The 27,351-nt window shown below is 43.2% G+C and overlaps 1 protein-coding gene and 1 pseudogene across 1 annotated transcript; both read left to right on the plus strand.

The window, feature by feature from the left end:
• LOC147005102 (actin-related protein 3B-like) overlaps positions 1-27,351 on the plus strand; it is a 242,741-nt pseudogene that overhangs the window by 173,340 nt on the left and 42,050 nt on the right.
• LOC147005110 (disks large homolog 5-like) lies at positions 17,552-21,760 on the plus strand. Its single transcript, XM_085836546.1, has 5 exons — positions 17,552-17,690; positions 18,677-18,836; positions 20,057-20,200; positions 20,833-21,016; positions 21,514-21,760. The coding sequence occupies exons 1-5, from the start codon at positions 17,552-17,554 to the stop codon at positions 21,688-21,690; spliced, it is 804 nt and encodes a 267-aa protein (XP_085692672.1). The 3' UTR covers positions 21,691-21,760.

The following is a 27,351-nucleotide window of genomic DNA, read 5'->3' on the forward strand; positions in this document are numbered from 1 at the left end:
CTGGCTGTCACATTGCTCCCCTGGCTGTCACAATGCTTCCGTTGCTCTCACAGTGCTCCCCTGGCTGTCACACTGCACAGGCATAGAAGTCTCTAAGGGCATTTAGTTGTACAAAGTGCATCGTGTGTAAATGTGTGGGTCAATATTACAGCAAGAGTGAAGCTTAGGAAAATGAAGTCCCTGAAAGCAGCAAGAAGTATGGTGATAATGGTGATGGGTCACCTGAGAAGTACCACATTTTGACAACCCACTGGTTGTCCTTACTCCCCCTGAGTCTTCCTAGTGAGTCACCCTGTGAGCAGTCATCTGGATCAGGAAGGCCCACAGGCTTGTTTGTGAACTGGTTTGTTGAGGCAGAAAACTGATCAAACACAGAATGGGACTTACAATGCAATTCAGTTCACATAGAAGATCTTGTGCAATAGCTGAATTTAATAGTGATTCTACCTTCTTCATAAAGGATCACTATTGGGGCTGGGGACACGCATATGGTCTGCTAACCATCTCAATAGTTCATCTTCACCAAGCTAGTGAAAGACACTAAGTCGGTCAAAAGACACTGAGTCGGTCACGGTCCCTTCCTGTAACACAGGTGGCTCTTCCAAGGACACTAGGTCAGTCACCATCCCTCCTATCCTCACACTTTGTCTAACCACCTGAGAGCATCATGCTTCCTCCTAAACATTTTAGGTGTGTGCACACTAAAACTGTCCCACATTGCAGTGGCCATCTTCAAAGCTGCATTCATAAATACTGCTCCTTCAATATCTTGTTTCTTTGCCTTTTAATAACTTTTACATCCTTTTTCCCCTCCAGTCCAAGACCCAGCTCAATTTTACAATTACTTGTCATGTCTTTGCAATGGATTTCTTAATTAAAAAATAATAATAATCCACTAGGGAATGAAGTAAATGATCACCAGAATACCCTAGTATTCTGCAGTGCTGTAATATCTCAGTGCTGTAGACCTGCATAACTCAGAGCTTGGGAGAACAGGAAAACATATGCTTACTTAGAAACTGAACTACCTAGCCCTGCACATATTTCCTAAGTGCCAAATGCTGCTGTGTGCCTTTACAGGCACTCTGCAGTGACATCAGCTGACTTAACCTCTGACATCACAGCAGCCCTATGTGAGTCTAAGCAAGCAAGGCCAAGAAACTAGGGACCCGGGCCTCATGCTGCCCACAGGTGACTTGGCTGCTACACAGCTGTCTGCTCTGGAGCAGCTGCTCCTGACCATGAAGACAGAGAGATACAGCTTCCTCAGAAGCTCTCAGCAGGAGCAGAGCTCCCTGTGTCTCTCTGCAGGGAGCCTGACAGAAAGCAAGCATCTCTCACTAACAATCACCTCACTCCATCAGCTCCTGCTGGATACCCAGGAACTCTGCAAACCACTTAACACTGCCATTGAAAATCTAAATGTAGTCACAGGCCTGGAGAGGTCAGAAAGCATCTTAGTCAGGTAGGGATCAGACCTTCTCCAGTCAGCAGGTTCTCAAAGTAGAACCACCCAACTCCAAAATATCTGAAGGAGAGGCGGCCCCTAGAGCCAGCCTCAGGCTAGCATATGCCCTAAAACATAACAAAGTAAAGAAAAAACGGGATGTAAGTTCAGAAAAACACCAAGTACTCAAACACAGGGAAGGGTCAGCACTGAACCAACTTCATGAAGGATGATGTTTCTGGAGAGTTTGCTCTATTAAGGGCGTTTTTACAACACTGCTGAGTGAACACTCAGGACACAGAACCATGATGGGACACATCCATCCTCCTTCTTCTAACTCAGAGCCGCAAGAAAAGCTCAGCAATAACTGATAATCAATAACTGATGATCAATAACTGATGATCAATAACTGACAATCAGGGATACAAGTGACATCTGCGTTCTTACACTCATTTCTGGCACACCTGAAGTTTACCAAATTGAATGTGCAGTTTAAATTAGAGATAAGGCCTTTGCCTGCCTACAGATTCTAAACTTCTTATGAAGACGTCCATTTTTACATCCTAATGCTTTGCCCACCCCCTCCCTCTGCTTCCCCACTCCCCAAGTGGCTCTGGATGGATCTGATGTGTCCCTTTGCACAGTGTGAGGGTGTCAAGTGTTCATGAAACCCACTGTCTTGTCTAGATTTTTTTTTCAAGAGCCCTTCTAAAATTACCTCCCTACCAAAAGTCTCCATTTTAAGTTACCTTTGCAAAGTGTGCCCTCTTTCTGCTGGTAGAAAATGCCATGACACAATATTAGATACACACACACAACCTGACAGCCTCCTGAAGTGTAAGTCAGAAAGGTTTAAAATAAAAATCTTTACCACCAGCAAGTTCATTGTCAATATATAATATGGACTGGGGGTATGGCTCGGGGGTAAGCGGCTGGCCAAGTGCAAGCACTAAGTCTCATTTCCCATACCTGTTCAAAAAATTATCACAACATCAAAAGCAACCATACTTCCGGCTCCTGGAACATCAGTGCAGCTCAGCTCACACTTGACTTTGAATTCAGTTTGACAGACACATGGCGCCACCTGTGCGCCATCATGTGTAACTGCAGGTACAGTGTTAACCACTCAGGCAAGACCTGGTCTTGCAGGACTGTACTCCAAGCTACCCTGGAATCTGAGGGGAAAGGATTGAAAGCTCAAGACCTGCCTGGGCCAAAGAGCAAGTCTGAGGCCACCTTTAGCAGCTTCGCTTGTCTCACAAACAATGTGAAGGGACTGGAATGCAGCTCAGCGGCACTACCGCACTTGCCTAGCATATACAAGGCCCTAGGTCCAATCTCCCCACAACACAGGAGAAAAGGAGGACGCTTGCAAACCAGTGCAGGTCAGGAAAAAAGAAGCACGCTTCAAGACAGGCTGCCTCTCCTCTCTTGCAGTTTAGATGTCACAGCAGCTACAGGCTCAGCTGACAACTAAAAGTGCACATTTGAGAAAACCCCTAACTGTGAGACACCCAACCACGCCCCTGTTGAAATCCAAGCAAATATTCAGACTGGCTCTAGGGGCTGCAGGAATCTGCAGGAATCACTTACATAACTTCTTTTTCCTTCATTTGCATTCCTTTGGCCTCTGGTCCTGTGGGGACAGTGACCAGGCAGGACAGGGACAGTTGTCTTCCAGTGCTCTGAGACTTGACTTTGAGGGTGATTGTGTGTGTTGAACTGTCACACTATCACACCTTGTGACTGAAGGACATAGGAACCCAGGTGTTGCTAACAGAGGTGACACACTGCTGCAGTTGATGACAGAGTCAGTGTTCTCCACTGGAGTCACTGTGTATCCTTTCAAAGTTCTCAGTGGCCCTCGGGACAAACTCAATCTCTACCTCTGTTCAAGGCCATGTCTTCCCTGAGAATCCCAGCCAGCACACGGTAGCACACCCATCTCCTTCAGGTTCCACATGATCTGGCCTTGGGTAAGCCTCAGGCTTCTCAATCACTACTGTGTGTATATAAATATCAGGCCCAGGGATGCTGAGTCCATTCCCACCCACAGTCCTATCGCTCCTGACCCTACAAACACTCTTCTCTTTAAAGATTTATTTTACTTTTTAAGTTTTGTGTATGCATGTGTACATCTCTGTAGGTGCATGTTTACACATATGTACTGGTGCCTGCAGAGGCCAAAAGAGGGCATTGGAACCCTGGAGCTGGGGTACACACTGTTATGAGCACCTAGTGTGGGTGCTGGGTCCTGAGCAGTATATGTTCTTAACTAGCAAGCCAGCTCTCTTTTTTGTTTCTGTTTTTGTTTTTGTTTTTGTTTTCCAAGACAAGATCTCTGTGTCGCCCTGGCTGTCTCAGAACCCACTCTATAGATCAGACTGGCCTGAAACTCAGAGATCTGCCTTACTGAGTGCAAGGATTAAAGGTGTGTGTCACCACTTCTCAAAGATTATATTTTAGTTCCCATCCTTGTGTTCCCTGTTCTGAGCAGATCACACCAGCCTGGGGGACACCAGTCTAAGCTGTCCCACAGTGTAGCCCTTAGTCCAATATTTCTATTTATATCTGTGTCATTAAAATTTATATTAACTGTACTTTTAAAGCCTGTTTTTTAAACATTGTATTTCTTATAAATAAAAATTGATTTACAACTCTTGACTCTTAAGACCATCTTCCTGATTCAGATTTTCTGCCCCCTCTTGGAAACCTAGAACCCACAGCTGGAAATCGATCTCCATAAGTGCCCAATAGCTTGGGATATAGTGTAAAATCAGTGTCACCAATGGGTATACAAGAAGATGGTCTCTTGTGCATAATTTGGCTTGTTCCCTGAAGACAATGAGCACTAGTGATCCACTTGAAATACTCATCAAAAATAGCCAGCCTATCAGGCTCTTGCTCCTGCTACCTCTGTGGAGCCATCTATTACCTTATTAAAAGGTGACTCTGAAAAGAGCTCTTCCCAAGTGCCACTGATGTTACAAGACACAGACAAGCCCAAGTCAAATGCTGAGCAAAACAGTGTGCCTCCCACACAGACCAAGTTTGAAACCAACCGAGAATCTCCAAAACAAATAAAAAAGAAGAAAAGGGCCAGAGAGGAAATGTGAATTTTTTTTTCCTAAATTGGACATGTGTTTGCAAACACTGTTTTGAATATTATGCTCTTTATGCAATAATTTGGGAACATGTACAAAATTTAATATAAATTTAAAGCAATTTTTAAAACAAAACTGAACACAAGCACCATAAAATGGAATTAAAGGAAAGTTAAGTTATGAAATAAAGAGGTCAACAGAATACATACTACACAGTGCTGCAAGAATAATCGTAATTTAAGATTATTATCCTGGTTTTACAACAGTTAACATTTTACAACAGACTGTGCCCTGTCTCCTTTGCAGCTGAGGAATAATGAATGGATTCTCTTTAGAGCAAAGGCTTCCTTGAGGCCAGTAGGCAAGTCCTTGGATTCTTTGCACAACCTTAGACCATTTGAATCTGTCTTATGCTTAAATCAAACTGCTTTGAAAAAATGCATAATCTGCCATATCTTTACATATTTGTTGTAGCAGTTTGTATTAAAATAATCACAATTGGGGGGGGGAGGTAAAATCTTCCAAGATGAACTCTCAATATTGAATATATATACTCCAAATCCAAGGGCAGCCACATTTATTAAGGAAACTCTAGGAAAGCTCAAAGCACACATTGCACCTCACACAATAATGGTGAGCGACTTCAACACCCCAGTCTCATCAATGGACAGATCCTGGAAACAGAATCTCAACAGAAACACACAGACACTAAGAGAAGTTATGAAACAAATGGATTTAACTGATATCTCAGAACATTTTATCCTAAAACAAAAGGATATACTTTCTTGTCAGCACTTCATTGTACCTTCTCAAAAATTGACCATATAATTGGTCACAAAAAAGGCATCAACAGCTACTAAAATATTGAAATTTTCCTATGCATTATTTCAGATAGCGACCAATTAAGGCTGTTCTTCAATAACAGCATAAATAATAGAAAACCAAGATTCAAGTAGAAGCTAAACAATACTCTACTCAATTATACCTTGGTCAAGGAAGAAATAAAGAAAGAATTAAAGACTTTATAGTTTAATGAAAATACTGAAACAAACTACTGAAACATATGGGACACAATGAAGGCATACCTCAGAAGAAAACTCAAAGCCCTGAGTCCCTCCAAAAAGAAACCAGAGAGAGCATACACTAGCAGCCTGACAGCACAACTAGAAGCTCTAGAACTAAAGGAAGCAAAGTCACCCAAGAGGAGTGGACAGCAGAAAATAATCAAATGCAGGGCTGAAATAAACAAAGTGGAAACAAAAAGAACTATTCAAAGAATCAACCAACCCAGGAGCTGGATATTTGAGAAAATCAACAAGATAGATAAACCCTTAGCCAGACTAACTAGAGGGCACAGGGGCAATATCCTAATTAACAGAATCAGAATGAAAAAGGAGACATAACAACATATCCTAAGGAAATCCAAAACATCATCAGATCCTAGAAAAGTCTATACTAAACAAAACTGGCAAACCTGGATAAAATGGACACATTCCTAGAGAGAAACCAGGTACCAATGCTAAATCAGGATCAGATTAATGAACTAAACAGTCCGATTTCCCCTAAAGAAATAGAAGCAGTCATTAAGAGTCTACCAACCAAAAAGAGCCCAGGACCAGATGGGTTTAATGCAGAGTTCTATCAGAACTTCAAAGAAGACCTAATTCCAACTCTCCTCAAATTATTCCACAAAATAGAAACAGAAGGTACTCTACCCACTTCATTCTATGAAGCCACAATTACTCTGATATCTAAACCACACAAAAATCAAACAAAGAAACAGAACTTCAGATCAATATCTCTTATGAATATTGATGTAAAATTACTGAATAAAATCCTCCCAAACCGTATCCAAGAACACATCAAAACAATCATCCATCATGACCAAGTAGGCTTCATCCCAGGGATGCAGGGATGGTTTAATATACGGAAATCCATCAAAGTAATCCACTATATAAACAAACTCAAAGACAAAATCCACATGATCATTTTGTTAGATGCTGAGAAACCATTTAACATAATCCAACACCCCTTCATGGTAAAGGTCTTGGAAAGATGAGGAACCCAAGGCCCATACCCAAACATAACAAAAGCAATCTACAGCAAACCATTAGCCAATATCAAACTAAATGGAGAGAAACTGGAAGCAATCCCACTAAAATCAGGAACTAGACAAGACTGCCCACTTTCTCCCCACCTATTCAATATAGTACTTGAAGTCCTCGGCAAAGCAATTCCACAACAAAAAAAGATCAAGGGAATGCAAATTGGAAATGGAGAAGTCAAAATATCACTATTTGCAGATGATATGTTAGTGTGTATATATATATATAAGTAACCCTAAAAATTCCACCAGAAGATTCCTAAACCTGATAAACAGCTTCAGTGCAGTACCTGGATATAAAGTTAACTCAAACAAATCAATGACCTTTCTCTACAAAAAGGATAAATGGGCTGAGAAAGAAAATAGGGAAACAACACCCTTCACAATAGTCACAAATAATATGAAATACCTCGGTGTGACTCTAAGGAAGTGAAAGATCTGTATGACAAGAACTTCAAGTCTCTGAAGAAAGAAACTGAAGAAGATCTCAGAAGATGGAAAGATCTCACATGTTCGTGGATTGGCAGGATTAATATAGCCAAAATGACTATCTAGCCAAAAGCAATCTACAGATTCAATGAAATCCCCATCAAAATTCCAACTCAATTCTTCACTGAGTTAGAAAGGGCAAATTTCAAATTCATTTGGAAAAACAAAAAACCTAGGATAGCAAACACTATTCTCAACAATAAAAGAACCTCTGGGGGAATCACCTTGCCTGATCATAGGCTGTACTACAGAGCAATTGTGATAAAAAAAAAAAAAAAAAAAAAAAAAAAAAAACCTCCATGATATTGGTACAGCCACAGACAAGTAGATCAATGGAATAAAATTGAAGACCCAAAAATGAACCCATACACCTATGGTCACTTGATTTTGACAAGGGAGCTAAAATCATCCAGTGGGAAAAAAGACAGCATTTACAAAAAAATAGTGCTGGCACAACTGGTGGTTATCATGTAGATAATGTGAATTGATCCATTCTTATATCCTTGTACAAAGTTCAAGTGTGCATTGATCAAAGAACTCCAAATAAAACCAGAGACACTGAAATTTATAGAGGAGAAAGTGGGGGAAAGCCTAGAAGATATGGGCAAAGGGGAAAAATTCCTGAATAGGATAACAATGGCTTATGATGTAAGATTAAGAATTGACAAATGGGACCTCTTAAAATTGCAAAGCTTCTGTAAGGCAAAAGAGACTGTCAGTAACACAAAAAGGCAACCAACAGATTGGGAAAGGAGTTTTACCAACCCTAAATCTTATATGGGACTAATATCCAATATATACAAAGAGCTCAAGATGTTGGACTCCAGAAATTCAAATAACCCCATTAAAATACAGTGTATGGAGCTAAACAAAGAATTCTCAACTGAGAAAGTGCATGAGGCTGAGAAGCTGAGAAGTACACGAAAAAATGTTCAACATACTTACTGATCAGGGAAATGCAAATCAAAACAACCCTGAGATTCCACCTCACATCAGTCAGAATGGCTAAGATCAAAAATTCAAGTGACAGCAGATGCTGGCAAGGATGTGGAGAAAGAGGAAGACTCCTCCATTGCTGGTGAGATTGGTACTGGTACAACCACTCTGGAAATCAGTCTGGCAGTTCCTCAGAAAATTGGACATAGTACTAGCTGAGGATCAGCAATACCTCTCCTTGGCATATACCAAGAAGATATTCTAAGTGGTAATAAGGACACATGCTCCACTATGTTCACAGCAGCCTTATTTATAATTGCCAAAAGCTGGAAAGAATCCAGATGTCCTTCAACAGAGGAATGGATACAGAAAATGTGGTACATTTACACAATGGATTACTACTCAGCTATTAAAAACAATGAATTTATGAAATTCTTGGTCAAATGGATGTATCTTGAAGATATCATCCTGAGTGAGGCAACCCAATCACAAAAGAAATCACTTGATATACCCTCAATGATAAGTGGATATTTGTCCAGAAACTTCGAATACCCAAGATACAATTTGCCAAACACAAGAAAATCAAGAAGGAAAACCAACATGTTGATACTTCATTCCTCTTTAGAATAGGGAACAAAATACCAATGGAAGGAATTACAAAGAAAAAGTTTGGAGCTAAGACAAAAGGATGGACCATCCAGAGACTACCCCAGCCGGGATCCATCCCATAATCCGCCACCAAACCCGGACACTATTGCATAAGCCAGCAAGATTTCGCTGAAAGGACCCTGATATAGTTGACTTATGTGAGGTTATGACAGTGGCTGGCAAATACAGAAGTGGATGCTCACAGTCATCTCTTGGATGAAACACGGGGCCCCATTGGAGGAGCTAGAGAAAGTACCCAAGAGCTGAAGGGTTCTGCAACCTGATAGGTTGAACAACAATATGAACTTACCAGTACCCCAAGCTCATGTCGCTAGCTGTATAGGTTACAGAAGATGGCCTGGTTGGCCATCATTGGGAGTAGAGGCTCCTTGGTCTTGCAAAGTATGCCCCAGTACAGGGGAACACCAGGGCCAAGAAGTGGGAGTAGGTGGGTAGGGGAGCATGGGGGAGTGAGGGTACAGGGAACTTTCAGGATAGCATTTGAAATGTAAATAAAGAAAATATCTAATAAAAAGAAAAAAAGAAAAAAATGAAAAAAGAAAAATAATATTCAAAAAAAGAAAAAACTATACCATTGACTTTTTGTGGTTTTCATTTCTCTGTGTGTGTGTGTTTGTGTGTGTCTAGAGAATGACATTGGGTGTTACCTCAATAAATTTTAAAAGAAGGGCAACTTGTTTATATTTCATTCATATAGTATATTCTGTCCCTTTCCTTCCCCCAACCCTCTCCACTCCACCTCCCCTTTCCGGAGATCTACCCTCCTTCCCCTACTCTCATAAAAGCACAGGCTTCCCAGGAACATCAACCAAATACAACATAACAGGGGGCAATAAAACTCAGCACATGTTATCATATCAAGGCTTGGACAAGACATGGCAGGTCAGTGGAGGAAAGGGGTCCAAAAGGTAAGCAAAACATTCAGAGAGAGCCTTGCTCCCACTGTTAGGAATCTTGCAAGAATGCCAGGCTATAAAACCATAATATAAATACAGAGGACCTAGATCAGACCCGCACTGGGCCTCTGCACTCTGTGGTAACCCATGTGTCCTTGTCAGTTGATTCTGGTCTCATGTTCTTTCTTTCTTTCTTTCTTTCTTTCTTTCTTTCTTTCTTTCTTTCTTTCTTTCTTTCTTTCTTTCTTTCTTTCTTTCTTTCTTTTTTTTATATATTTTCTTTATTTACATTTCAAATGTTATCCCCTTTCCTTGTTTCCCCTCTGAAAATCCCCTATCCCCTCCACCTTCCCCCTGCTCCCTAACCCACCCATTCCCAATCTTGGTCCTGGCATTACCCTATCCTGCATTAAGGGGGAAAAAGGAAGATTCTGGGAGGTAGAGGGGGACCTTGGAGGGAGAGAGGAAGGGGAGGAAATAAGGGAGGCAATATCAGGTACTGGAAGGGATGGGAGAGAGGTACAAGAGGTCAGGAAATGGAAAAAATAAAAGGGGGGGTGGAAGGATGAGGAACAGGGAATAGACCTTTGAGGCTCTCAGACATCAGGGAGATAGAACTTGTAGAGACCACCTCCAGCAGATAGGTATGCCTCCCCCACATCCCCCAAACCCCAACAAGACCCCTGGCAATGCTCTCTGTCAAGGAATGTTGCCATCCACCCATCTCAAGGATTTTAACCAAGAAATGTTCCTGAGAAAAGGACTAACAGGGACAAGAAATGGAGCAGAGACTGAAGGAAGGGCCGTCCAGGAACTTCCCTACCTGGGGATCCATCCTGTCTTCAGACACCAAACCAGACACTGTTCCTGTGGTCAAGAGGTGCTTGCAGACAGAAACCTGGAGTGAAGGTTCTTTGGGAGGTGTGGCCAGCAACTGACCATTGGAGCCAACTATTAGACTGAGCATTGCAGGAGCATGCAGAGAAGCTGGAGGTGAAGAGGGGAATGGAATCCTACTGAAAAACAACATCTGCTGGCAGGAGCACCCAGTGCTCCTAGACATTAGACCACCAACCCAGGAGTGTATAAGCAGGGATCTATAACTCCAGATACATTGTAGCAGAGAATGGCCTAGCTGAAAGCAATGGGAGGGGAGGCCCTTGGTCCTGTGGAGATTTGATGCTCCAGTGTAGTGGGTTTCTCAATCAGTAGGGCAAGAGAGGGAGGGTGGGTGAAGGAGAATCCTAATCCAGACAGAGTGGAGGCTGAGAGTGCAGATGTAGTTTGAGGGGTTAGTGGAGGGTAACCAATGTGGCATATCATGTGAGATATAATCCAATGGAATGATTAATAAATACATTTTTAAAACACACACATATGCCAGGCATTTAATTTTACCAGGGAAGACTCAGTAGCCAGCTCAGAGAGTCAGGGAAAGCACCTAGCTAACCTTCCTACCCTGATGACCTCCCAGTAGGAAAGCATTCTTTATCACTCTCCACACTGTCTTAAATATCTTTCAACTTAAAGTCCTTCTTTCTGAGGCCACACAGTGGTGGCACATGCCTTTAATTCCTGCACTAGGGAAGCAGAGGCAGGCAGATTTCAAAGTTTGAGGCCAGCCTGGTCAACAGAACCAGTTCCAGGATAGCCAGTGCTATACAGAGAAACCCTGTCTCAATCCCCACCCCCCAAAAGGCCATCCTTCTGTATGGTTATATTCATTCCCTTTCAACTGGTTAATTGCTCTACTTCTAGATGTGGTGTTGACTTTATTTTGCTTTGCAATAAATGTGTGTGATAGGGTTGAGCCACAGGACAAAAATGTAAACTTAACAGAAAGCTCTTGGATTACAGGTCCTCTGTCTCCCTTTCTTGTGGTGAGCTCTGCCTAGTACAGCTGGCTTGCAAGGGAGGTGCAGGGTGAGGTAGTTGTTAGAGGTATTCGCCCTCTGAAGAACAAATGCTTGCTGCTTTCTCTTCATGTCCAGGCAAAGGCTCTGGGTCTTCCTCAGGATCTTGTGTTTCAGTCATCTCCTGTGTACTCCCAGGGTTGTCCAATGCAGGCTTGGGCGCTGACACACATTCTGATGACGAATGAGCTACCTGCAGAGAGGGACCAGGTATTGGGGAGGAGTGGGCTGGAGGGGGGTGGTAAGGCACACCTGGGGGACAGACTCAGGAGGAGAGCTGCTGCATCGCAATCATTTCAGGGCTGTCCATCATGGATTCCCCTCCTTGTGTCCCACGGAGGACCTGGGAGGGCCCTCTGAATCAAGGACTTGGTGCTGGAGTTGAATGTGGCTGCAAACCATGTCCATCAGAGTTACAGGGTGGCTGCATATACCCCGAGGAAGGAGCTCCATGAGGTAGAAAGCTTGACTGTTTAGTCCACTGGTTTGGTGGGATAGGTTGTCTCATCACTCGGGCATCCATCACATGACCAAAGGTATGAGGGTAGTGAGAAAGTCCTGTCCCCAGGTGGGGCTTCTCTACTGGCCCCAAACATCCAGGGTTTATAGTACCATGGTTCCCATTCCAAACAGCAGTGTGTCCTTGATTTAGATACTTGTATGAATGATAAATATGACCGGAAGGAATTTCAGAGCTTTCAGGAAAGTCTGGTGGTCGTGCTGGAGTCCCACCATGCCTTGAAGGAATAAATCCTGCCTGGAATGGATCTGGTGGATACATGTTTCCAACTTGACTGGGACAATTCATCTGCCCAAGCTGTAAGGATGGGACGTGTGACCCCATATTGGAAAGGTCTGGAGCACTGAGCAGGGATCCACAATGGTTACTAATTCCAACTGGAGCCTGTATAGCAAAGGTTGGGTGTTGCAAGGGCTCCCCTGGGGGCCCCTCTGGAATTCAAGAGGAGCCATGTACGTTGATGGGATCTGATCCTTGAAGAGAGCCTAATGATCCTGCTGCTGCTGGCTTCATCTGGTTTAAAAGGGATGCATGGCTAGGCACCCTACCACAATGCAGGGGGCAAGAAAAGCCTTGGCCATTTGATGTGCGGACCTCTGGAGGGAGTTTATGGAAATGCTGCTCTGATTGTCCCCTGAGGAGGCAGCTCAATTTGTCAGGGGCAATGATTTTCCCCCATTCTTTACCGGTGGCTGTTTCCTGTAGTACACTTCTGTGTTCCTTGAGCGATTCCAATCATGGCTTCCACTATTTCTACCAGAACGACTCCTTCTTTATTTCCGTTTTTCATCCTCTTTGATCCAAAATTCTTCATCTGTGTCTCCATCTTCATCAGGAAAATGTTTTGTCATGGCCCGATGGAAACACTGCTCTAAATTGTCAGACATCTTGGTATATTCATTACTGTCACCATTATATTTTAGGTAATTTTTGAACATGGTCTTCGTGACATTTACAAATTCCTCCTTGGTAAACTATGAACCTCCATTTAATTTCTTCTCCATGCTTGAAATATCCATGGGGGTCTTAATAATCTGGTAATAGTTGGGGGCATAAGATTCATCCACAGGTTCCAAGAAGGGCCAGGAATCCTTGTGAGCCTTCCCCACATCTAGAACTTTTACATGGCTGTGAAATCGTCGTCCAATTCAAAGAGGTCCTTGGCCTTCTTCCATTCCCTCATAGGAGAATTCAGATCCAAATGGGAAAGTTCTGGGAGTAGCTCCTTGCCTTTAGCCAATAGCCATGCTCATTCTTCCCTGAGCTTTCTCCTCTTAGCCCAGACTTCCACTACCTTGACCTTTTTCCTCCTTTTCCTGCATTCTCTCCTCCTTTAACATCTGATCTTGCTCCTTCTTCTGCACTGCAAGAAAGATCGGTCGTTCCTCCTCCTCCCACCTGTGCTTCTGTTTTTCTATCTTGGTGAGCATGGGAGTTTCCTCTAGCTTGATGAATTGGATGGGCAGGTGGACAGATATAAACCTGTGTTGCAGCTCTGGCTTTGTGCCCTGTGGACGTTTTCCCTTCTGAGCAATCATGTTGCAGATTTCAGGCAGGAAGTCCTGCTAAGGATCTTGTAGAGTTGTTCCTCTTGGAGAGAGGTTGGCTCTCAGGAAGCTCTCAGTAACCTGTCTCCATTCTTCTGTTAGACACAGGATCCACCAAGTACCTTGGCCTGCCCCTCCGGATCCATTTCTTTTGTGTAGGTCAGACGTCAAGGAGTTTTCTTCCTGCTTTTCACTGGATATAATTTCCTCCTGTAGTTTTTTTCGTTTTGCAGGCCTTCCTCTACTTTTGTCTGTTTTTCCAGGAACATTTGAGACATTTTTTTTTTTTTTGCCTTTCACTTTCCGTGCTCAAGGAGAGTTCTCCATTGGACCTTCCGTGTACTAGGTCTTCTTTGTACATTTGTGTCCCATAGAAGTACCAGTACAGTGCACCTGAATTGTCTTCACCTAGAGGTTCAACTCGGAGACTGTCTGCATCCAGACCCTTGAGAAGATCAAAGACATCATCTGCAACAAGCGGGTAATCACAGAGGAGATGCAGGATCTCTACTCATGTACGCAGAGGAAGGTTTGAAAACTGGGATCTCTCAGAGGATTGGGCTTTCCTTCTTCAAGCTCACAACCTTAGTTAACAATATCTTCCAAGTAGCTGTGGAATGTCTGAGACATGATATCTCTTCGCTAATAGCAGCCTTGAAGCAGGCAGGCAATCAGATCACTGATAAATACCAAGTCATCTCTGTGAAGAGCTGCCTCTAACTCCTCGATCTCGAAGTTGAGCAGGCATAACGCCTTGTGAAAGAACAAGCAGAATTATGCGATGGCTGGGACTTCCCACCAGGAGCAAAGCATGCCCAGATGGCCATGCAGCCTTCCTCTGGGCACATCTCCCTGCTGTGATTACTCACTCACTCTTTCTTGCTTCAATCTTGCTTGCTAGCTCCAACTCTGGCCATGGGGCAGCGCCTCTCACTCAGCAAATGGCAGCTCCCTCAGCTTAGCAAGAGCTCAAGCAGAGGCAGGCCAGGACAGGGGTAGTGCACTGGGGGAGTAGCTTGCAAACTCGCTCAAGCAGCCGCATGCTTGCCCCCTTCCTCAATGGCTGTCCCAACATCTGACTTAGTTATGGTTTTACAGCTGGGAACAGACACTATGACTAGGGCAAGACATATAAAAACATTTCATTGGGGCGGGCTTACATGTTCAGAGGCTCAGTCAATTATCATCAAGCATGGCAGCATCCACACAGGCATGGCAAGAGCAGAGCTGAGAGTTCCACATCTTCACCCAAAGGCTGCTAGTAAAAGACCCATTTCCAGGCACCTAGGATGAGAGTATTAAGCCCACGCCCACAGTGACATGCCTACTGCAAACAGGTCACACCTATTCCAACAATGCTACCCATCCAAATGGTGCCACTCTCTGGTACAAGAGTATACAAACCATCACAACTTGGAAGCATATTATGGCAAAAGCATGAAATAGACTGACGGCTGCCATGTAACAAATTTCCTACAGATATGGTAAGGGGGCAAGCCTTACCAGAGAGAACTTTGTATCATTAGGAAAGATGTCTGCATGATGTTAGCATGTTTATACAAGGTCCATGGCCTCAACAGGAGCACTTTCAAGGAGGACAGAGAATGTGTTTTTTACTTGAAATAAAGGGCTTCAGCACTGTGTCTCATACTGGTCGGTGCCGATTTCACCTCACTTTATCCATGCAGAGGAACCCAAGTTGTCCTCCCACCTTCCTTTTGAGCAAGGTATAGGCACAAAAAGACCAGGACGCAGAGCTGGTGTCCAATTCCTCAGATATGCTCAATTATCAACAAATGTTTAAACAAATACAGTGTGGTCACTTATTATTGATAGTCTTCACATCTTACTGAGGGCACCAACTGCTTGACTACAACCAACTCTCTAAATAGTCTGCGCCCTGGGACATATATCAAGATCAATCTGGCATGGAGGTGCATGCACACTTTCCTGTACTGAACATAGAAAGGTGGAGGTAGAAGTTTGATGTATGGTAAATTGGCCACCAAGTTCACATTGTGTTCCTGGATTTCATCTCAGGACAAGGATGTGGAGAGTCTCTGATGGCTTCTGTCTAGCCCCTTGAAAGGTTGTCTGAGCTTTGGCCTCAGCACTTAATACTTCCTGCTGGGTCAGCAACACTAAAGGAAGATAAGATTGTCATCAGCACCGTATCAAGCTACCAGCAGTGGATATTAATCAGTTGTTCAGATGATGATACTCACTTTCATTTTTTCCTAATGTGGGCTAAGGGAAACAGAGAAAATAGTCCTTAGAATGGAAAGATCATTCTCACTTCTCCATCTTCCCAGAAAGAAAGACTGGAAGGGGGAGAATGGTAAGTTCTTTATAATAGACAAGACTTGGTAAGTGAGGCCTTTGATGTAGTGTGTGATTCAGTGTTGTTTTCTGAAACAGGGTCTCAAATACCCCAGGTGGACCAAGTTAACCTTGAGCTCAGATAATTCTGCTTCCAGTTTCCTATATTTGAGCTTCCAAGTGGGGCCTCCAAGTACTGTGGAAACATAACTAGTCATTGTGAGAGACCTGGATAATCTAATGCTAAGGCATGTACAGCACAGTATAGCAAAAGTCATTGATTTCTATGTCTGCCCCCTATTTCAGATAGTTGCTGTCATATGACAGCCAATCATCAACAGAGAAAACAACTTGACTCAGCAAAGTCATGGTGTCCACATTCTGTTGTGTTCTGTATGATGTTTGTTAATCTTACAATGGTACATAAACCATTCCATGGGACCCCTCAAATTAAGGATCAATATGCAGTTATATCTAAAACGGCCTGATCCAAACAGAGCACTGGATACTTCCCTAACTTTAAATGAACTAATTTTGTTTTTTCATTTGTTTTTGTTTGTTTGGTTGGTTTGGTTTTTGGGTTTTTGTTTTCTGTCTTTATAAGTTAACAAAGATAGATTTTTTTGAGCTATGGCTCAGGCACAAATCCTGAGCAATGGTTCTGATCAATCAACTTTAGGGTCTGCATTTAATGAATCATTCATGTTTGACGGAAATTGGGTTTTGTGTGGTTTGTGGGGCCAAACATGAACCCAAATACAAGATGCTAGGACCTTGCCCAGTCAACTAACCTATGTCTATAGTATTACCCTATACTTTCTGTCTGCACATCCGCACCTCTGTTGAATATATTATTTATTTCATACAGAAACTCATGGTCTAGCACACAGAGGGCTATAAGCAATACTGATCGGTGAGATTGGTGCAGTGAGAAAAGCCCCCACACAATCTGATGGTCACACATTGGTGGCTCCATATTTCAGTTTCTTTTGCCAAAAGATCTCTAGAATGTTGTCAGAAGCATGATGACTGCATGTCTCCCTCCTAAGGGATCTTGGGGCAAATTTCAAATGCTAAACACAAGGCTTCATGAGTGTGGTCCCTAACACACACCCACACTGCAACCAGCCCTGAAGGCTCAGCATGGATGAGATTTCATGCACCTGTATATGATTAGACAGGAGTAGATTTTGGCTGCATATTCGAACTGGTATGATTTCTCACTAAGTTTTAATGGCTCCTCTTGCTGATTGAGGAAAATTTAAGCTAGGATGAGATATTTCTGAGAAGGGTTTGGAAAGGAAACACAGAGTTAGATATATAGGAATTACTTAGGTGTGGCCAATCAAGCCTAGAGCAAACCCTGGCTTTGGAAGGAGGATGTGCTCAATGGCTATGCCCCAGGAAAGAGCAGCTCAGCTTCCTGTCAGTACAGGGAGAACATTAGCAGGGAACCAAAGGCTTTATGTAGTCCATGACATCAGCAGTCCCTTCTTGGACATTCTATTGTCTCCTGGAGAGTTCTAAGCAACCTCTGTGATGTCACCAGTGTTGTAGTTACAACAAGCTGACTGAGATTTCTCAGTCAGAGACTGGACATTGCAGTGATGGCCCTGCTTGCCCGACTTGGTAGACTTTTTCAGAGAACCAATGTGGATGGGAGAGAGACCAGAGAGGGGACGAAGGATGCTGGCCTTCCATCTGAGAGTAATGAAGGACGAAGGAGGTGGACTTGGCGAATGAGGAGTAAGTCCTGGGAAGTGGATGTTGAGCTTCCTGGTAGGGGTGGCCTGAGCTGGCCTTTCTAGTGATGTGGAACTGGAGACTCTGGGTAGCAAAAAAACTTCCATGGTTATCACAATTCTTGAACATCAAGGATTTCAGAACAGTACTTTTCCATCCCCTAAGGCAGGAGTTGGCAAGGTCAAAGCTGTTAGGCTATGAACTTCAAGTCTTGACTTGCACTGGGTATTGTGGGTGTTACTTGGGGACAGAATGAGACCATCAGGAGTGACAGCGGGTCTAAGCTATGCCAGTTTGAGGGAGGGAATACCTGCATTTCAGTCCATGGCTTCTTTTAGCTCCTGTAGTTATCTGACATTAGTCACAGGGAGAGAATGGTGCTCCAGACCATGATGTCATGTTCTCAGAACTACTCTGACCTCCTGTTTGTGACAGTTCCTACCTTACCTTTCTTTATCACCAATTGTGGGTGGCAGCCATTTCTATACTGTAAACAAAGAACAAGCAGTTGATAGACCCAGAGGGGGATTTTATTTTTACTTCTGGGATGTTTTGTGTTTCAGGGGGGAAGTTGATCATTGTGATGAACATATTCTCCCCCTGCCTGACTTATTAAGCCAATTCCTTGGCTTAGAGTAACAGGTTGGATATCTGAGCATCCGCAAGATCTCAAATACTTGTGATAGTGAATTTGTAGTCTGACTTGTGAAACCACAGGGCTCAGGGCTCTGAAGCCAAGTTGTACCCTGAAGAAGACATCTCTCTGGTCCTCATAAGCACGTTTAAGGGGGAATGAGGATACATCTGGCTACTTACATCACCTGATCTCTCTAGAGTGATGTTAGAACTGAGATCAACTCAGAAGAAATCTCATGCTGGGACCAATCTCTTGGTGGTGTCACTAGGTTACAGGCCTTTTTCCTTCTCTTTGGTAAGTCCACACTCTTTGCATTCTCACATCAAATATTCTCATATTCATCTACCTACAGTGGCTCACAGACAGACATCATCCCCTATACCTGTCATGAGCAAGGAGCAGTTTGAGAAGGAAGAGAACGAGCTGATCAAAGAGATCCAGCTCACTACCCAGGAGACAAATGAGCTGAGAGATCGCCTGATCTATGTGACCGAGGGATCCATGAACAACAGGTATACGTTGCTCCATACCTGTGGTGTCATTCCGGGGTCTGCAATGCCTCCTTCATCTTATGCTTTTAAAGGGGTGGGTTCTAGGAAGCTATACCACCAGAACATAATTGGGCCTCACTTCATGCCCCTAAATACTTATTAGAGGAGTGGCCACACCTGAAGTTTTGTCAGGAGCGAGAAGGGAAATAGACTCTTCTGCTCCCTCCACTTGAAAAGAGGAACTTGGAGTCTGAGTGAAGAACTCAGGGATAGAGGCAGTGATGATTTCCTATGGTTCATTTGGAAAGCCTTTGACCGGAGGTTGCTAGGTGATGGGAGTTTGTAGTTGTGTTTTTACTTGTTTCGAAGGTGACTGAGTGTTGGAACCTCCAGGTAGCAGCTGGAGGGGCCTGGTCCCACATGGTTCTTCTCAGTGCTTGATTAGAATGCCTGAAGTTCATGCCTGTTCCTGTTTGTCTGTGTGCCTTATACTCTGAGGCAGTAATGTTGCATGCATTACTCTACCTCTCATTGTGTTCCCTTTGTCTCTGTCTCTCTTTCTCTTTCATTCTCTCACTCTTTGTTTCTCCATCCTGTGTATAGGTCTAAGTCTGTGAGTCTATGTGCATGCACAGGTACAGACCTGTGAATATGTTTTGTATGTTTTAATTTCTCTCCACAATTTGGAATCTAGGGGTAGGTGTTTTGGCCTGAGGATTTACTTACCTAAGAGTATCCAGGTGAGGTGGGTCCTGAGGCCTGGTAGTCCCCACTTTAAATAGCATTGCACTTTGACTATGTTGTCACATGTGTTAGTACTTTTGTATTTTGGGGGCAGATTATAAATCTGTGGTGATGTCTGGACTCATCTCCAGAATTATATATAATAACTGTCTCTACAGTATTAGGTATCCAGGATTTAGAATTTCTTTTTTGGAAACAGGGGAAACACCATCACAGCTGTTTGGTGGGTAAAGACCTGTAGCCTAGACCCCTGAGAACATAACTGCTTAGTCTGCCCTTCAGACTTACTGAGTAACGCAGGGAGCCAGGGCACCCTCAATCTAGATGCCTAGCTTCTGGTGTTCAGGGGCCAGGATAGCCAGTTTCCCAAGGTTAAGAAAATCCCAGCATTTAGAATGCAGTGTGTGGTTTCCATGGCTGCAGTAGTCCAGGACCCAGCCTGAGTTCATGTGTTACTAAAAGCCTAAGTTTATGGAGTTCTGTCTTCCTGGGGCCAGGCCCTACCACAGGCCAAATGGACACTATAAAGAACTGAAATTAAAGGAGAAGGAGATCATGACATTCCTACATGAATTAGAGAACAAGAACATGGAGGCCCGAGAGAACAAGCAGGAGCTCATGAAGGAGATAAATTTCTATCGGTAAGTACTTGTCTGGGAGGCCAACACTTGTGAAATGGCCATTTCTGCCTTCCTTTGTTTCTGGTCGGGAGACTACAGGTCTGGTTCTATACTTTATGCTTTTTAGGCATCAGTGTCCCTTGGATTTTTGGACTCAGTTTTCCTAGGTCTCTAGGAGACTGTTACCACTGCCAGTGTTCTTCAGGCATCCTCAGGAGCCTCTAAACAGACAAGTGATTCAGATCATCAGAAGGTTATTATGTTGTACTGGGCCTGTGGGGCTCAGGCAGGGTTTTACAGAGCTAAGTGAGGTGTAATATGAGGATAGAGTGCCCTCCCTTTGGTTCTAATGACTACCCTGATTGTAGTTGCACCCTACTAATTGGTATTGTCCCAATGCATGGGCTGTCATGAGTAGATGGAGATCCCTGTTTCTTTTGGAAAAACATGGACCCTTTTGGTGTTTGGACTGCAGCACAAATTTCTTCTTCCATGAAATGGCTATTTGCTGTTTGTACAGATGTCATGGATGTATTCTTGTGGATTGTATTAGGTCTTCACAGGAATCAGGGTACAGGTCAGGTTAATGGGACCTGTATGTAGAAATGGGAGGAGGAGGCTGCAGGAACTTACCATGCAGAGTGTGTTTCCAGTAACCTGCACAGCCGGCTCCTGCTGGAGAAGAATCTTATAAATAAGAAGTTGGCAATATTGCAGCAGGAGAAGAAGGAAGTACTGGCTGATTGGGCCGTCATTCGTCAATGTTTGATGGAGTTGAACCTGAGTGGTACAGAAGAACAGGAGAAGACCAACAACCTGGAGACTAAAGAACATCAGGTAGGGACAAACAATTTGGCCAGGCTATGACTATCTGATAATTGGCACAATAGAATCTATCTTTGCTTCCTCCCACCAACTTTCTAATCCATACTTCCAAGCAGCCGACCTCCTCATGGAATGTAGCTGTTCTTTGCTCTTTTTTCACACAAGTATTCTAGGAAGTGAGCCTCTTGTGAGACTCTGAATTAGCCTCTTTGGAGGCACTATTATCACTGGCAAGTGAACCTTTCAACTCTGCTTTAGTCTTCTGTCCACTCAGGGTGACAGGTGAATAACATGTCACATTCTTGCATGCATGTCTTCAGATAGGTGGAATGCTATGTGGAGGTTTGAGTGAATTCTGGGTCCTATCTGCAGATTTCACATCAGTAATTTCAGTTAGCATATTAATGTTGACTGTCCAGTAAAGATGAGGTAGTGGGAGATAAAGGTCTGACAGCTGCCATGCCTTTCCCCACCATTCCTGTGTCTTAGTAATTGCCTTCCTTTCCCAGGTCTCAGAAACTGCTAGAGAGCTGGGATTGGCCACAGCTAAAGAAGAGATCATCTTGCAAAATGCGTTGTCATGCCAGGAGGCCCCTGCTGACCCTGATCTCCAGCATCCAGAATCTTCCTCAGATGAATCTTCCTCAGATGAATCTCTTTATATCACATGTCCTGAGTGGGAATAGGCCCTAACTAGGAAGCCATGGCTGATTCAGGGTGTTATTCCCTTTTCTCTTCAGATAATTCCTCTTGGCAGAGAACGGAGGTGACTGCACTGCTAACAAATGTCCAAGAGGAGTAACAGGCTATAGGTCTGTGCTGCTAAAAGTGCAGAAAAAAGATGAACAATAATTTTTTTTATAGTTTTGGTTGAAGTTTTCATTTTTTGTTCTTAGAGTTGTTGCTATGTTATTTAGAAGTTATATGTTCTTATTCTTTTATTTCATTGTTTATTTTTGCCTTTATCTCTATATTAATTGAAATTGTAAAACCTATTTTTTAAAAATTCTATTTCTTATGCAAAAAATGGATTTGCAAGTTGTGACTTTTGAGACCATCTTCCTTATTCAGGTTTTCTATCCCCTACTGTAGACCTAGAACTCACATCCAGAGATGGATTTTGTAAGTTCCAGACAGCCAGGGCTATATAGTAAAGTCATAGCCACCTAGGGGTATACAAGGTGATGAACTTTTGTGTATCAATAATTTTATTTACCCCATGGACACACACTTGGTGATGTAATCACTGCCATACTGCATCCATGGTGTCATGAATTCTCATACTCCTAACATATAGCACTCTGTCACACACACACATTCATTCATGATCCTGTGAACCAGATACTGAGGAATATACAATCATTGTTCTAGAGCTGCTCAGGATATAAACACATTCAGAAAGGAATACAAAATAAATCAGGAAGGCCAGAGCCATATGCCTCAGTTTACTTGCAACAGTGCATCAGTTATTGAGGCGAGCAATAGCTTCCCTTTGGTTCTGGCCTGAAAAGGTCAGAGCCATTAACTGGGAGAAAGTTCAGGGGTCGTCCCTCCTGAAAGGGAGGGATGTCTAAACATGGCTTTCTGTGAGCCAGAGTTTTTCCTTGTTTCTAGTCAAGAGTTAATATTTACCCGGAGAGGAAAATGTCCTTGGGTCTGCAGATAACAGTTTCTTCTTGTGAAGTTTGTTCTCTTTCTGAGGAAATGACTCCAAAAATGATAATATTGTCTGCCCGGTGCAACTATGTAAAAATGTTATTGTTTGGGCCTAATTGGCAAAGTCATAACCCGTGTTTTTAAGCTGTAGAAATCAGTAAAGCTTTGCTTCTTGCCACCAGAGCATTAGTCTGTCTGTTTCTTTAAGGCATTCACAAAGCTCATCTTCGTCAAGTGATAACCACACAGCAGACATAATGACCTTCCATTTCTTGCTGGGAAATAGCTTTTAATAGATGTTGTTGTCCTTGACCATAAACTTGCTTTGTTTTGCTGTTGCTGATTAGACTTATGTTGAACATTTATGTGAATGGGTGTTTTTCCTACTGAATATAATACTGTATGTGGCTCCTCCTGAGGGACATTTCCCTCAGAGCACAAATGGAATCACAACCATTCCTGGAGATGATTGTTAGGTACCATGTGGGTCTTCTTCTGAGTAGCAGATGCTCTAACCTTTGAGGCATCCCCACACTTCCTGCCGTTGCATTTTGCCCTTCCAGTGAATATGCTGTATTAGATGAACAGGTTCAAATCCACTTGAGAGGAGAATCTCAGAAGATCTGTAGGTACAGTGCCTGACCTGCCCACACTCAGTGTCCTAGGCTGCCAGGCATGTATACACGGCTCTGATATTACCACTGCTATTTCTGTGTTCAGAGCCTTTTAATTGAACAAAAAGGGGTGGAAGGAATATTGCTGTTTGTGTGCTCTGCTCCCTCAAGAGTCCCTAAAAACAGGTGCAGTCAGGTGAAATCTTAATTGATCAGATAAGGCTAGAGGCTCTTATTGGGCAGGGGGAAGAAAGGCAGAGCTGAGATTTTTAGAGAGGGGAAGTGAGATGGTGAAGAGAGAGGGAATGAAGGACAAAATAAGGAGGACTAGGAAGATGGTGCTGGACTACGGGGCTCTAGGGGCCATAAGTAACTGGGGATTTCATAAATGGGAAATAGAGTAATGTAGGTACATTTTCCTGATCTAAGTGTGCAGGTTGTATTTGTATGTGTTGAGTTTTGCATTGTTTACATGGGCATTTTGTGGTTGTAGATTTCCCCTAATAAATTTGTCTGGCATATTACAAGGGTTTTGTGTTATTATTTTAAGAGGTAAAGGGGAAGTGTGAGTGGCAGCCAGCTCACTGGAGGCTAGCCACAGGTGGTGGGTGGCATTGGAAGTATGAACAGCCTGGCAGCAGCTAAACATGGGAAACAGGGCAATAGTGCTACATGGGGCTGGCCACTCAAGGTTAATGAGATCGTCTTTCCTGTCCCTAACCACTTTAGCATGGATTGGGTTTTGTTTTTATGTTTTGCTGTTTTTCTTTTTTATTTTTTTGTTTATTTTTTTGCTATAAGCTACAATAATGTATTTCTTTTTGTTCTAAGCATAGTAGCAAACTGTTCTACTTGAAAAAAAAAAAAAAAGATCCCTCATGACCTGTTTTTTTGCCTGTGATCCAAGCCCTCCCCAAACTGTGTAAAATCCCTGTGTGATAAGTTTGTTGCAAAGTGGGAGTCTTAACACAAGAACAGGGTAGGTGGTGAAGTGAAGGGTGTAATGTGTAGGCAGCCGCACGCCCAAAAGATGCCCTGGACCTCCAGTACACCAGCGCCTTAAACAAAGCCATTGTACAGGTTCCAGCCCGAATCTGGCGCCAAACCCTCTGAGAGGGTGTTACACATCAAAGGGGCCGACATACTGACGAATCCCAGGAGGACACATAGCTCTCCACAGTGCTGGGGTGGATGTAGGCGGTCCTCCAGGGGTTTCCCTGAGTTTCCCAGTAGCATGGAGGTGTTCCTGAAATAAAGAAAGCTGTTGAGAAGAATCCGACCTTGTTGCATCTTTTCTTGCTGGACAAGATGAGCACAACAGTAATGGGGAATTCTGGAAGAATATTGGGTGGCCTAGGGCAAGCCAGCTTCTGTAAGCACTCAGCATACACACCTATTATCCCCTGCATTGTCTACTCTTATGCATATTTGTATATGTAAGAGACTTTTCTGTCAGCTTCTGTAATTTGTACATGGTTATTTAATTTGGGTTATAAAAAAAGTTTACTGTAAGAATGGCATATTGGAACATGCTTCCCTGCACCCAAATTCAGAATAGCTACAGTCACAGTCCTGTAGAATACATACTCCTCTTGCAAACAAAACAGGTTCAGAAACCAAAAATATTAACAATAAATAACAAAAAAAAAAACCCATCCACAAAGATCAATTTTAAGAGTTCAGATATAATAGGATCTATTCTCTTCTTTACATGGAATTTTAACTCCAGAAAGGAAGGCAACATAAAGTGAATTACCATGATGTGTGGCCTACTGTGGAAGGAGAAGTGACTTGGGCATTTCCAGTACTGTATATAAACAAGGTATTCATAACAAAGCTGCCTGTCATAGTTGGGATTTGCTGCACAACTCATAAAAGTCTCTTCTTGGTCAAATCCCCCTAAGTTCTCCCTGATTTAATCCTAAGAAAAGCCTTGAGCTGCAGTGCAATGGACAAAGATTCAACCCAAGACAGCCACCACCATGCAAGTGACTAGTAGAGGCTATCCTACCTATGCATGTCTTGGACCTAGTAGCCAAAAGTGGCTTTCACTGTTTCTCCACAGGGGCTAGCTAAGCAACTGTGAATCTGAACCAGCTACAGCAGTCTCCAGGCCCAGTCCCCTGCACTCCTAAACTTGGACCTGACTGAAAGAAATGATGGGAAAAATCTAATAATAATTCCTTCGTTTACTTCTATTGCTGCTAACATAATCGTTATTGTTGTTATTCCCAGGGAAGGCCCTGGGTCTACACTGTAATAAGCAATAATATTGATCTCTTTTCAATAGCTAGGCAGCTGTCAATGCATCTCACTTAAACAACATCAATGTGAGGTCTGGATTCTTATCATCAGTGACAGAAAAGGAAGCCAAAGCTCAGTCTGATGGACCCACTTGCCCAAGACTGTACTTAGAGCATGGCGCTGAGAAAATGTCACTCTGATTATGCTCACCCACTCTTCCTTCTCTGATACCACACCCAACTGGCAGGGTAACAGACCATCTGCCTATATACACCTTTGAATTAGTCCTGACCCCTCATCACTGCTCCCCCTAGTGGTCAAAGTGATCAATGCTCTACTCCCTACAAGCAAGAGTGAGCAAGTCCTCATCTTGTGAGGTGAGTGAGGACTGAATGAGGCACAGGGGAGCCTGGTACTCTCAGGAGTCCAGTCATGAGGCTGTGGCTCTCCAGCTGGCTCCATGGCCCACTCCCTTACCCTGTCCTTGATTTGGTGATGTGCTCAACCCATGCTGGTATAATAGCCATCTTTGCTCTCAACTTTCTAGCTCCTTAATTCTGTCTATCCAGAAAGGTGACAAACTTACTCTGCTTAGAAAGAAAAGCAAGTCTGAAACACAAGAAAAATAACACTAATTTTGTTATGTTTTGGTTTTTTGAGACAGGGTTTCTCTGTGTAGCTCTGGCTGTCCTGGAACTCAATTTGTAGACCAGGCTGGCCTCGAACTCAGAAATCCACCTGCCTCTGCCTCTCGAGTGCTGGGATTAAAGGCGTGTGCCATTACTCCCGGCAAAAAATAAAACTTTTATGCTTTTATTTTACTTATGATTTTTCTTTTAAAGTCCAGATCTACCCTCTGTCTCTTCCACATCCCCTACCTCCTCCCCTGTCCCTCCTTTGTCCACGAGGTTCCCCAAACCCACCCCATCAGACCTCTAAACTTGCAGAGACCTCAGTCTCTTTAGGGTCAGTTGCATCTTCTCTGACTAAACCCAGACCCAACTATCCTTTCCTGTATATGTGTGAAGTCATAGCCACCTAGGGATACACAAGGCGATGGTCTCTTGTGTGTGGATCATGTGGCTTACCGCATGTACACACACTTTAAGATGTATTCACCTCCATACTGTATCCATGCTGTCATGAATTCTCCTACTCCTAACATAAAGTACTCTGTAACACACACCCATCCATGGCTCTGTAGCCAAACATTGAGTAATATACAGTCATTGCACTACAGCTGCTGAGGAAATAAAAACCATCACAAAAGAATATAAAATAAATCAGGAAGGCCAGAGTCATGTGCCTCAGTTTTGCTTGCAATACAGCATCAGTGATAACCACACACCAGATATAATAACCTTCCAAGTCACTCTGGGAAATAGCTTTTGATAGATGCGGTTGTCCTTGACTATAAACTGCTGTGTTTTGTTGGTGCTAATTAGGAAGGCAATTGAAGCTCCCCTTTTGCCATAGAAGATCTAAGAGTATATTGTGGAAGTACTTGTTCCAGGTGACTGTGTAAGTATTTACTGAATGGAACTGACTCAGCCTGGAGATGAATCGGAGAGTTAATGTGTGAAAGAATTAATCCCCTCTCATTGATGTCACATAAGGGCATCCTTTGGTACATATGCAGCTGGAACCATGGGTCCTCTTTGGTTAGTGTTTCGTCCCTAGGAGCTCTAGCGTGATCTGGTTGGTTGATATTGTTCTCCCCAAAGGGTTGCAAGCCCTTTCAGCTCCTCCAGTCCTTCCCCGACAGTTAATATTCTTGAATTCAGAGTAACTTAATATTTATAAAATAACTGAAGGGATTTTCTGTTTCCTGTT

This window comes from Mus caroli, unplaced genomic scaffold (genome assembly GCF_978045245.1).
Source record: "Mus caroli unplaced genomic scaffold, Mus_caroli_1 scaffold_4, whole genome shotgun sequence".
NCBI classification, from domain to species: Eukaryota; Metazoa; Chordata; class Mammalia; order Rodentia; family Muridae; genus Mus; species Mus caroli.